Source organism: Pistacia vera, unplaced genomic scaffold (genome assembly GCF_008641045.1).
Source record: "Pistacia vera cultivar Batoury unplaced genomic scaffold, PisVer_v2 Contig104, whole genome shotgun sequence".
NCBI classification, from domain to species: domain Eukaryota; kingdom Viridiplantae; phylum Streptophyta; class Magnoliopsida; order Sapindales; family Anacardiaceae; genus Pistacia; species Pistacia vera.
This window is the reverse complement of record NW_022195071.1, coordinates 1,788,318-1,800,945: the sequence shown is the minus strand read 5'-3', so window position 1 is coordinate 1,800,945 and position 12,628 is coordinate 1,788,318. Positions and strand designations below refer to the sequence as shown.

The window sequence follows — 12,628 nt, the reverse complement described above, 5'->3', positions numbered from 1 at the left end:
GCAAGGGCATGATATTCAGCCTCAGATGAAGAACAAGAGACAGTGGATTGCTTCTTGGCATGCCAACTGATCAAGGAAGAGCTAATGAAAACACAGGAACCTGTGATAGATTTTCGTGTATCAGAACATCCAGCCCAGTTAGAATCACTGAAAGCTTTGAAGGAAAGAGATGATTCAGTTGGAAAAAATAAACCATAAGCAGGGCAACTCTTTATATATCGAAGAACATGATGAGCAGCTTGTTGGTGAACCGATGCAGGCTTGTCAAGGAATTGACTAAGTTGTTGAACGGCAAAAGACAAATCAGGCCGTGTAGAAGTCAAATATAATAGTCTACCAACCAGTCTTCTATAAGAGGAGGGATCAGATAAGGGATCACCCATAGCTTGAGTGAGTTTACAAGTGTAGTTCATTGGAGTTTTGGTAAGCTTACAAGCCAAATATCCAGCATCAGAAAGAATGTCAAGAGCATATTTTCTTTGGCATAATACAATACCAGACTGGGAACGAGCCACCTCCAAGCCAAGAAAATATTTTAAGTCACCAAGATCCTTAATCCGAAAAGCATCATCTAAATAAGCTTTGACAGCATCAATCTCTGCTAAATTATTACCTGCTAATATACCATCATCTACATATACTAGCAACACTGTTATAGAAGAAGCAGAATATTTAACAAAGAGAGAATAATCTGATGAAGATTTTGTGTAACCCAAAGAAACTAAGGCAGAAGTAAGCTTGGAGAACCATTGTCTGCTGGCCTGTTTAAGTCCATAAAGGGACTTTTGGAGCTTGCAAACTTTGCTAGGATTTGAAGAATTAAAACCCGGAGGTAATATCATATATACTTCTTCAAGTAAATCACCATGGAGAAAAGTGTTATTGACATCAAGTTGCTTAAGATGCCAATGAGAAGTAGCAGCCAAAGCAAGAAGCAATCTGATAGTTGTAATTTTGACCATCGATGAGAAAGTATCAAAATAGTCTATACCTTCAGTTTGGGTATAGCCTTTGGCTACTAACTGAGCCTTATAACGCTTTACTGAACCATCTGCTTTATGCTTAACACGGAACACCCATTTGCAACCAATTGGGGACTTGCCATGAGGGAGATCTGTGAGTGTCCAGGTGTGATTCTGCTCAAGGGCAGTAATTTATGTTTGCATGGCTTGTCTCCAACAGTCATGTTTAATGGCTTGTGCATAAGTCTTAGGTTCAAATGTAGTTGAAACGGCTAATGTAAAATGAAGCTGATTCGATGAAAGGTTGGAATAAGAAAGAACAGAAGATAAGGGATAAGTAGTACCTGACTAAAGGACCAAACGTTTTGGTGCAGTGACCATATTGCAATGATAATCCCTTAAGTATGAAGGAGGCTTTCTCAATCTTTTAGAGTTACGGTCAGGTGGTATAACAGGAGAAGGGACAGGAGAATCAGTAGAGGAAAAATTATCAGGTGGTAATGATGATGAAGTAGATAAGGAAGTGTCTTTAGGAGGACAAGGATCTGAGTCAAAAACGGTTGAATTTTGAGGTAAGGGTACTGAATGATCTGCAGGTTTTGAAAAAGGGAAAATGTATTCGTAAAGGAAGACATTATGCAAGTCTAATAAAACAAATCCTTTAGTACCAGATGGGAATCCTAAGAAGAGACACTTCATAGCTCTAAAATCAAACTTGTTTCTGTGAGCTTGTAAAGTGGAAGCAAAACACAAGCAGCCAAAAATTCTTAATGAATCATAATGAGGAGATTTTTGATATAAAAGTTCAAATGGTGATCTGTTTTGTAAGATAGGGGAAGGAATTCTGTTGATGAGGTGAATGGCATGAAGTACTGCATAGGTCGAATATTCTTTGGGCAAATTAGACTGAAAAAGTAAAGATATAGCAACATTTAGAATGTGCTGGTGTTTACGTTCCACCACACCATTTTGTTGAGGTGTCTCAACACATGTTGTTTGATGATAGGCTCCCTTTGAGGCATAGAAAAGAGGCATTATAAATTCAGCACCATTATCAGTGCAAATGGTCTTTATTTTAGCTAAAAATTGGGTTTCTATGAGAGCAAAAAATGACTGAACCAGCTGCCTAACTTCTGATTTTTGTTTGATCAAATAAATCCATGTAAATCTAGAATAGTCATCCACAATAGTTAAGAAGAATCGATGACCATGAATAGAACATATTGAATAAAGACCCCAAATATCAACATGAATTATATCAAAGCATTTAGAAGTTTTGGAATGACTTATAGGAAAGGGTAACCTTGGTTGTTTAGCCAAATGACAAATGGTACAAGCTTTATTATCATGATATTTAAGGCTAGGAATACAAGAAGCTAAGTATTTTATTCTAGAATCAGATATGTGGCCAAGTCTATAATGCCAAATATCAAACAATGCAGTACTTGATGCTAAAGAGACAGACGGAGATTGTACAGGGCTGGCTATAGAAATAGAAGATTTTGTTATTGCATATAGGCCATCATGCACTTTAGCTGAACCAATCGTTTTCTACAAAGTTAGATCCTGGATTAAACAATAAGAATGTTGGAAGATCAGGCAACAATTTAGTGAGGAGGTTAATTTTGTAGCAGATATCAGATTAAAGGAAAATTCAGGAATATAAAGTACATTTGTAAGAACCAATTTTTTAGTGAGACTTACAACCCCAGAATATTGAGAAGTGATTTTAGAACCATTCGGTAATGTGACTAAGATTGGTTTGATTAGCTTATAGCTATCAAAGGAAGACAAAGAATGGGCAATGTGATCTGTTGCACCTGTATCTACAATCCATAATGAAGATTTAGCACAGGTTAAAGCAAAATGGTTACCTGGAACTGAAGAAAAATGATATGTAAGGGTTGACTGAGGTTGAGAAACAACAACTTGGTTAGTCACATGAGATGGTTGCTCAGAATTGGCTGATTGGAGCAAGGCAAGCAATTGATGGTATTGATCTTGAGTCAAAGAAACACCATAACCTTCTTGACTATTGACAGTAGTATCAGACTGCATAGGCAGACTGTGCCATTTTCTTCTACAGTTACATTATGAGCAGTGGGATTGTGACTTTTGGACTTGTAACCAGGTGGGAAACCATGCTTTTTATAGCAAGTTTCAACAGTAAGTCTCGGTTTGCCACAAAATGTGCAAAATCGATTATCTCCATTGTGCTGTGAATTTGCTGGATTGAACCGCCGAGTGTTCTGTGATTTGTTAGGTTGAGAATTTTCTTTAACAGCTTTATTAACAAACACTTTAGCAACTCCAAAATTCATCTGTCTTTCTTGTTGCAAAACTAAAGAAAAAACTTTGTTGATTGGAGGAAGAGGATCTATGAGCATGATTTGAGTCTGACAACAGCAAATTGATCACTAAGTCCTTTAAGAAACCGAATGACATAATCACTATTCTGATACTTCTTGAAAGTTGTCAATACTCCATAAGAACAAGGTGTTGCACAGGTACATGCAGGAAGTGGCCTTAAGTTTTTCAACTCATCCCAAAGAATTTTTAATTCGGTAAAATAATTAGTAACACTTCGATCCCCTTGTTTAAAACCATAAATCTCTTCTTGTAAATCTGAAATTCTAAAAATATCTCCTTATGAAAAACGTTCTTGAAGATCATCTCATACATCATAAGCTTTATCTATCCATAAGATGCTACTAGTAATGGAGAATGAAAGAGAATGAGTAAGCCAAGAAAGTACCATAGTATTGCATCTTTCCCAGACAGAGAACAAAGAATCAGTGGGTGGAGGGGCTTTAATGGAGCCATCAACAAACTTCAACTTATTTTTGGATAGCAATGCCATCTTCATAGCTCGTGCCTAGGTATGATAATTAGGACCATCAAGGACAGGAGAAACAAGTACAACAATAGGATTTTCATTAGGATGAAGGTAATAGGGATTGGAAATGTCTTGTGTTGAATTGGAGGTTAAGGCCGCCATTGATAGAGTGCAGAAAGTAGTAAAAAAATTTGGAAGGAAAAAAATAAGTTTGTGTTTAGAGGAAGCAAAAATGCTCTGATACCATGATGAAATTAACTCAGATATGGAAAAATGATGTTGAATTCATTTTGAATTGAAAAACAGAGTTACAGCAGTGTATGCTTTATATACAGCAATCCTACGACAAACTTAACAAACATTAACTGACTCAACTAGAGGTGGGTCCCTTGCGGGCCCAAGCCCGGGCCCGTTTGGGACTGGTCCCAAATAGGACCAGTCACTCATGGGTCCCAGGCCCATGAGAAAAACCAGGACCCGGAGCAGGCCTTAGGCCTAGTCGGGACTGGTCCCATGGGCTCAGGACAGGTCCTAGGACCAGTCCCATGGGCCTTGGATAATTTCATTTTCCCCCTCAAATTTTTTATATTTTGGGCAAAATGAAATTTTATAGGGGGTTTTTAGTATTTTTTAGGGGTAAAATTTATAAATTTTATAAATTTTTTAGACCTGGAAGAATTTTTTTTTTTTTATAAATTTTGTAAAATTTTATTTTAGCCCTCGTAATTTATATTTATTTTAAAATTAACAGGGGGTTTTATGTAATTTGGCAGGGACTACATTGAAAAAATACAAAAAAATTTAGGCGCAGGCCCGGGCCTTGGAGGAGGGCCCAGTGGAGGGCCCGGGCCTTCCTCCTTAGGCCTGGTCCCGTTTTGGGACCAGGCCTCCTAGGTCTGGTCCTCTTAAGCATCGGTCCTAGGACCGGGTTTTAGAGCTGGGCTTTTGGGCCCGGGCCCAAAAGCCCAGCTCTAGACTCAACTAATTAACTAACTTTATAACAAACTAATAACTACTTGAAACTAACTACTTAACAGCTAACTTACTTCTTTATTCTTCAACAGTTTTTCTCCTATCCTTTCTTAAAACTACTTTCTGCAGACCTTGTTCACGCAATCTTTACAATCCATCTCAGGATGATCAGGACTAGTTTTTCTCTTCTTCTTTATTGGATCTTTCTTCCCCTATTCAGAAGACAACACAAATATGTTAAACTCTTCCATTAAATCTTGATGTCCAACTAGAATAGCGGCTACTTATTGTAAACATCACCTACATCCTTGTTGGTTCCATTGAAAGCATTTAACTAAGCTTGATAAACAGAGTCATTACCTTTTAAAAAAAGCTTTGCTTTGTTCAGAAACTCAACAGCTCCTTGGACACGACCATTTTCTTCCCCTGGGGCATCAAGCTCACCAACTTCTATTTTAGAATCCTCAGGCAAAAAGGCATTGAATCCCACCAGCAAATCTTTATTTTCTTTAAAAAGTTCCTTAGCTTTCTCGGCAAGAACCTCAATGCTAATTTTATTGTTTCTGAAATCCTCCATGAGTTGCTGAAAAACTAGAAAATTTAGGCCATTTTCTTTAAGAAATTTCTTAACTTGATCTGAATAAGTCAAGGCTTGTGTATGGTAATCAGACATTGGCATGGTTCTTATTAGAAAGAGCCGTGAAAACAGGAGAAAAGAGTAAAGAAGATCGAGTAAGGAGACGTGAAATAGCAAAACAAAGTGAGATATCCATATATATATATATATAAACACTTGATATTGTTTCTTCCTGAGGAAACTAGGAATCCATATGCTGATCAAAATAGGAAACCTTCTTTTATTTATGTTTTAACTGAAAAATAAAAAAAATAAAAATAAAAAATTTGAGTTGAAAAACCAAAATCAACAATTTCAATAAAAACAGTTAATAAATTGGCTTGACCTTTTCAACAAAACAAAGCTTCCAATAATTCATTCTAAATGTTTTTTTTTTTTTTTTTCCCTCTCAATTATGAAAAATATTTCTCATGTCTTTGTAAAAAAAATAAACAAATCAATTTTATGCATGTTTTAAATAATTCCTGGAAAATGTAGTTGCATAATACTTATAATTGTTATTATAGCTTATTACCAATATTTAAAATGGCAGTGAAGTAACATAATATTTATGTTTTTATGTAAACTATAACATAATTTTATAAATAATTATAACATAATATTTATGTTTTTATGTAAATTATAATATAATTTTATAAATAATAATCATAAGTAGATATCCCCATGGTAAAAGAGCCAAAAGAGGTTTCACAAGCTTCTGAGTTCGAGTTCCCCAAAGCACTAATAGAGTTGAATATTGAGACTCTTACCTAGCCGATAGTTTCAAAATTCCTAGAGATTAATTGAAGTACGCACAAACTAGTCTAGATACCCTCGGTGATAAAAAAAAATTTATAAATAATTTTTAAGCATTTTAAATGGTTAAAATTTAATAAAACTTATATAAGTAATATAGATTGAAAATAATACAATCTTGATTTAAGCTTATCCAAAAGCTTTAATTTGAAGTCTAAAAAACTATGTTAAGATTTTGTATAAACATTTTCAATGGTTTGATCTCATTTATGAGTCATGGCATCATACTGAAAATACTAATAACCTCATATCTAGTAATTAATCATTCAATTTTCTCATATGAAAATGGTCAAACACAATCTTATCTATCACTAAAGTGACAAATACCAAATTAACCTTATATTTCATATAAATGGAATGGTGTAAATCATCTCAATGTCTTCATTTTTTCAAACATCCCCTGATTAATTTAATCTATCCAGAACTCAAGTTTGATTTGGATTACAAAGTATTCTTAAAAACATTCATGAAGGATGACCGCCTCCATTCGCAGGTAACAATGCATCGATTTCATCTCCTTCCTCTAATTTAGCCTACAAATGAAGTAAAAATATTCTATTAGAATTGCAAAAATCATAATACATTGAATGAATAGCATATCAAATCAAAACATTTGAATAACAGACAGAGCAACTTAAACTGCACAAAACTAGTAGTCAAGACAACAACTTTTGCAAGAAATATGGGTATGTTTGTTTCCTTGTTTTTACATTATCCTATTCCTATTTTTTTCAAAATAAACATTTATTTCCCTATTCTGAAAATCATATTTCATTTTATTTAATTAATTTTAAACCCCTTAGGTTTGTTAATTTAACTAAACACCCAAAAAAGTTTAAAAATTAACAAAAACACCCTCACCCATCCACATTTGCTAGATTCTGGCCACCACCACTGGCAGGTGGCCAGAATCTTGTACAGTGGTGCACTACCGACTGGATCTGGCTGATAGTGTGCCGATTTACCAGATCTACAATTAAAGATCTAGCCGTTGACGGTCAAATTTTTTGTCGTAGCTAGTCATTAACGACGGCCAAGATATGGCCATCAACAGTCATATCTAGCCGTAGATCTAGGCTTTTCCAGCCAAATCCACAGTGGATATGACTAAAAAATGTCATATTTGTGTACGACCGGCCAAATCCAGCCGATCGTGCGCTAACATGGCGACTCGACCACCCTTCGGCGGTGATGGTCAACTGCCGGTATTTAATGGATGGGTGAGGATGTTTTTATTAATTTTTAATGTTTTATTACAAGGGTCTTTAGTAAATTAATAAACCTAGAGAGTATTTTTTTAATTTTTAAATCTTACCTCGTAATAACCATCCAACTCTTACTTTTTCAAAAATCATATCCAAAATAATATAACAAACCATCCCTATTGTTGATTGTATTTATTATATTTAATAATTATTAATTGCATATTACATTTAAAGATCATATAAGTACTATAGTAACTTTTTGATATTTTGTTTTTCTAGAGTATACAAGTACGAGTGTTAAAACGGGTTAATGACTTGCCGCGTTGCGTCAAATAAATATTTAATCCAAGCCTGATTCGTTTAATTATGGATAATGTTATGAGTACTAACAGATTTTAAGTACTAACTTAAAGCATAGTACAGATACTATATATATAGTATAGATACTATGTGTGATTTTAACAAAGGTTAGTATACTGGTTAGTAAAACCTGTTAGTACGCAAATTATTATTCTTTAATTATTTCTGTCAAAGGTCACAACCCAAACCAACTCATTTATTATTCGTGTCAAAGTGTATCAACCAATTCATGGCACATTTAATAATTTGATCTTTTAAACTAATTTTCTGACATTGAAGTAGATGAGATTAAATTGTATTAAATATGGTATTGTCATTAATAGCTTGAGTTAAAACCACAGGTCCACGTTTCTCATCAGGTAGAGGTTTTTTTTGACACCCCTGAGGTTTCCCCCCAAAAAAAAAAAAACAAAGAGACCCATATAGTTTAATAAACCCATATAATTTAATTTACTATACATCATTGGCAAAGATAATTATTGAGCGAATGAATTAATTTTCTTGGCATTGGTTCTAAAAACATTTACATCTTTCGGGTTTTTCATTTCTTAAAAAAAAAAAAAAAAAAAAAAAAAATGCTGCATACAGTATAAAAACATTGATCATTTCTTAACATGCACGGACTCGTCAAATATATCTAAATAAAGCCAAACTACTAGTGTGGAGATTGTGAGAAATCAATTTTAGAGTCAATTTTGTTAGCATTTGTAGAGTTTACTTTGTAATTTGAATTTAAAATTCCCCAATGTTATGTTCTAATTCTAAAATTGATCATTAAGAAGGTTGAAAAAAGAATATTGCAGTAAGAGATATAAAACTTATATATGTAATATAGATTGAAAATAATACAATATAGATTTAATCTCATCCAAAAGCTTTAATTTGAAGTCTAAAAAACTATGTTAAAATTTTGTATAAACATTTTCAATGGTTTGATCTCATTTATGAGTCATGGCATCATACTGCGAATACTTATAAACTCATATCTAGTAATTAATCATTCAATTTTCTCAAATAAAAATGGCCAAACACAATTTTATCTATCACTAAAGTGACAAATACCAAATTAACCATATATTTCATATAAATGGAATCGTGTAAATCATCCCAATGTCTTCATTTTTCAAACATCCCCTGATTAATTTCATCCATCCAAAACTTAAGTTTGATTTGGATTACAAGCAATCTTAAAACATTCATGAAGGATGACCGCCTCCATTCGCGGGTAACAATGCATCGATTTCATCTCCTTCCTCTAATTTAACCTACAAATGAAGTAAAAATATTCTATTAGAATCGCAAAAATCATAAGACGTCCAATGAACAGCATATCAAATCAGAACATTTAAATAACAGACAGAGCAACTTAAACTGCACAAAACTGGTAGTCAGACATCAACTTTTGCATATATATATGCATTCAAGTTAAAAGAACATTATTAATTTTGAATACATACATAAATATTATTAAAAAAAAGGTTTAAAAACTTTACTTCATTAGGAGTAAGGTCATGATCGAAGCGTTCTCCATTAATTAAGAAATTAACAGTCCCATATTGCAGAACTTGTTTCTCACAATACAAATTCAAAACTTTCCTTAGCTTGACGTCACGTTTGACCTGGAAAACCAACTTATTTCCTTCCTACAATCAACTCAAAACAATAAATCCAATCACTAAACAAGTTGAAAACAAAATACAAAAGAAACAACAAATATATACACAGAATTTTGATTGTATAAGACAAAGAATTAAACAAAATTTCTGTCTACTTTCATTGTACAACTACACAGGATTCATGAATTATCTCTATTCTATATATATAACTTAACACAAATAAGCCTAGACTTGACTAAGATAGAATAGTTATAATCAATCAAAATATAGTCTTAAAATAGGCAAAAATTGGACTTGTACAAATGATTTTTTTTTTCCTTTTTTTTTTTTTTTTGGAACTATCATTGTTTATTAAGTTGAAGCATACTACCTGATTTTTGACGATGACTTTTATGGGGGCATTCATGGCTATTTCCTTGACTTCTTTGACACACCTACAATAAAAATGGAAAATTGTTTTGTTAACAATATAATAAAGGAAAGAGCTTTAAACAAAGAAGAGGAATTAAACCTAAAGTCACAATCCAAAATCAAAAGTTCTGATTTTTTTCCCCCATAAAACATCAAAAAAGTGCTCTCTGCAAAAATAAAAGTTTTTTTATTACTCTAAACTGATAGTTCTGGAATTGAACAACTTTCCATTAATAGATCATGAATATTATTACACCTCTGAAACTTCAAAACATTACTATCCCAAAGAGTGTGAAAACTATCAAACACTCCCCCATCAGTTAGTGTTTTTTACCATGAAAATTGTGAATTTGTGATGCGGCTTATTTTGACCAATAAAAAAAAAAAAAAAAAATTAAAAGTTACCGTTAACTGTATGAGTATATTCTAAACTTATGTATTAAACCCTTACATGTGTATTTGAAAAATATTTTTAAAAGAAAAATTACATGGCAAGATCAAAGACAATCCACATGTTGTAACAATGTGAGCCAAATCACAACGAATTAAGGTAGAATGGAACTTTGGAGGCCAGATCTCTCTATATCCCACCTCCAATCTGTGTTTTTTAAAAGTTTTCTTGAATATTTTTCAAAAAACAAATTTTTTTTTTAATAAATCTGTCTGTCAACTTAAATGATTTCTAAGTTTCGACTCCATATTTCTCAAACTCTTTTCGTTTTTCTAGTTTTTCTTTTGTGAAAAATGCTTCAAAAATTAAATAGAACTTTTAATTTGCATTAAGGTAAAAAAAAAAAAAAAAAAAAGTGGCAAATGAGACTTACCTGCGATCTTCAATGTGGAAAGAAAACTCTTTGTGAAACTATAAATCAGAGAGTTGAGAGAAGTTCTTAATAAAAATATAAGCAAGAGAGTTGAGAGTAGTTGTTAATAAAGAACAGAGAAGAATGAAATTGAAGATGCTGCCAAAAAGCGTGAAGAGCCAATATATTTCAATAAATGTGACTTGAATTTTTCATCCACATTAATGGGTCTGACAATACCAAATTTTTCTCATAGTTGAAAGAGTAAACAACATTTTCTCACGCAGGGTTTGGCCTAAATTTTTCCACCCAAAAAATTTCAAAATGATATTTTCCCACCCACAGTTATATTCCGTTAGTAAATTCTATTAAATACAATATACATTCGTTGCAAAGACGAAAATACCATCCCTATTTGATTTAATAATTTTTTTATTATTATAGTAAAACTTCTCTATGGTCATAATATTGGGACTAACTAAATTTATTACTATGAAAATGTTATAACTTAATAGAAATGTAGTTATAATAATTATTTTTTTATTCAAAAAAAATTCCTTATTTTATAATTCATATTTTAGTAGTATTAAGATTTTCATTCATATTTTAATAATATTAGGATTTCAATTAATTTTTAGTAGCATTAGGATAGTAAAAAAAATGGATATCAAGGAGTTATTGTAGAATTGAGTGATCGAATTTGACAATTTCACTACACTAATCAAATTGATATTAATGTGTTCCTCAATCATCCAAATGAGTAATAAGTTATGTATATTTTAACTTAAAAAAAAAAACATTACTAGAATTAAACAAGAAGAGGAAGGAGATAATTCTAAGGATGATAGTACGAAAATATCAAAAGTTTCGTGTCAAAGAGTTCTGAACATATTGAGAAGCTAAAAATATTTTAGCTTCGATAAGAAGGTGAAGGTATCTATGTTGGCTAACTTATTATGAACATGCAATATAAAACATGAGATAACAACTATATAGTATAAATCATTATCAAGCAATTTTAAATAAATATTTTATTTCATCTTAAACTTTTAATGTAATATAGCATATAGTTTTTGTAATATACATATAATTTATTACTATATAGAGGCAAATTCCTTAAGACAGAACCTAGAAAAATTATAACTTATTACTATATAAAATTTATTCTTATTTATAATTGGCCCAAGTTAGGACTAGATTTTCAAATGAAAAGATCCAGAAGATTCAAAACATTAATTAAAAAAAAAAAAAAAAACATTCTCTTTTTCTTCATTTCTTGGAAAACAAACGGGCAGCTTATATTTTATATCTCATCTCCCAATCACCTTCCCACCCGATTCGGCCTGAATCTCACCTATTTGAGTGCGATTCCTCGCCATTGAAGAGTAAGCTCAATCGCCCGTAGAAAACTATCGTAGCCGTTGAAAACACCACACAATCAACATACAAACGCCAGAAATGTCAAACAATTGCAACCCAATTTCGATCATCAATCAATTATCAAAATAGCAATAATCCACAAAGAAATTGCGAAAATCTCCAGGGCAACTCAGAGTTGCGTAAAGGAGATAATATGGGTTTTGCTTTGTTCGTTTTCTTTTTTGTAGAGAATGAGAAAAAGAGATGGAAGATGATGGAGGTAAGGCGCTAGGGTTGCTGGAGGTTGTTAGATTCTGGGGCTGCCATGATTAAACAAGAAAAAACCCTAGATTAAGGAGAAACGAGAGAAGAAAACTCTAGGCTTTATTAAATTGATAAGAGAAGAAACGCTACGCTAACCCAGATCTCGAATTTTAAATTTTGATTTTTGATGGATAATGTAAATTAATCGTTGTGCCCTTACTTATAACATATTTTTAACCATTCTACCCTTCTTAAGAACGAAATTTATTAATAGATTTATTCTATGGGTGAGAAAATGTCATTTTAAAACTTTTTGAGTGCCAAAGTTTCATTTGGCCAAACCTTGGGTGAGAAAAAGTCGTTTACTCTAGTTGAAAAACAAAAAAGAGTTGACCCTTAATTGAATGG

The 12,628-nt window shown here is 32.4% G+C and overlaps 1 protein-coding gene across 1 annotated transcript; it reads right to left on the bottom strand.

The window, feature by feature from the left end:
- Window positions 1-8,887: 8,887 nt before the first annotated feature.
- On the bottom strand, window positions 8,888-10,676 carry LOC116125354 (small ubiquitin-related modifier 2-like). Its single transcript, XM_031411090.1, has 4 exons — window positions 10,619-10,676; window positions 9,754-9,817; window positions 9,261-9,410; window positions 8,888-9,032 (listed from the first exon to the last, which is right to left on the bottom strand). Exons 2-4 carry the CDS (start codon window positions 9,787-9,789, stop codon window positions 8,964-8,966), a joined length of 255 nt encoding a protein of 84 aa, XP_031266950.1. The 5' UTR covers window positions 9,790-9,817; window positions 10,619-10,676; the 3' UTR covers window positions 8,888-8,963.
- Window positions 10,677-12,628: the final 1,952 nt, after the last annotated feature.

Bases quoted from the DNA above. Each gene is read 5' to 3' on its own strand.
- LOC116125354 (XM_031411090.1), bottom strand. From the start codon at position 9,789: ATGAATGCCCCCATAAAAGTCATCGTCAAAAATCAG. The intron at 9,411-9,753 runs GTAGTATGCTTC...AGTTGATTGTAG, and splicing joins AAGTCATCGTCAAAAATCAG to GAAGGAAATAAGTTGGTTTT. The intron at 9,033-9,260 runs GTAAAGTTTTTA...CTTCATTTGTAG, and splicing joins ATGACCTTACTCCTAATGAA to GTTAAATTAGAGGAAGGAGA.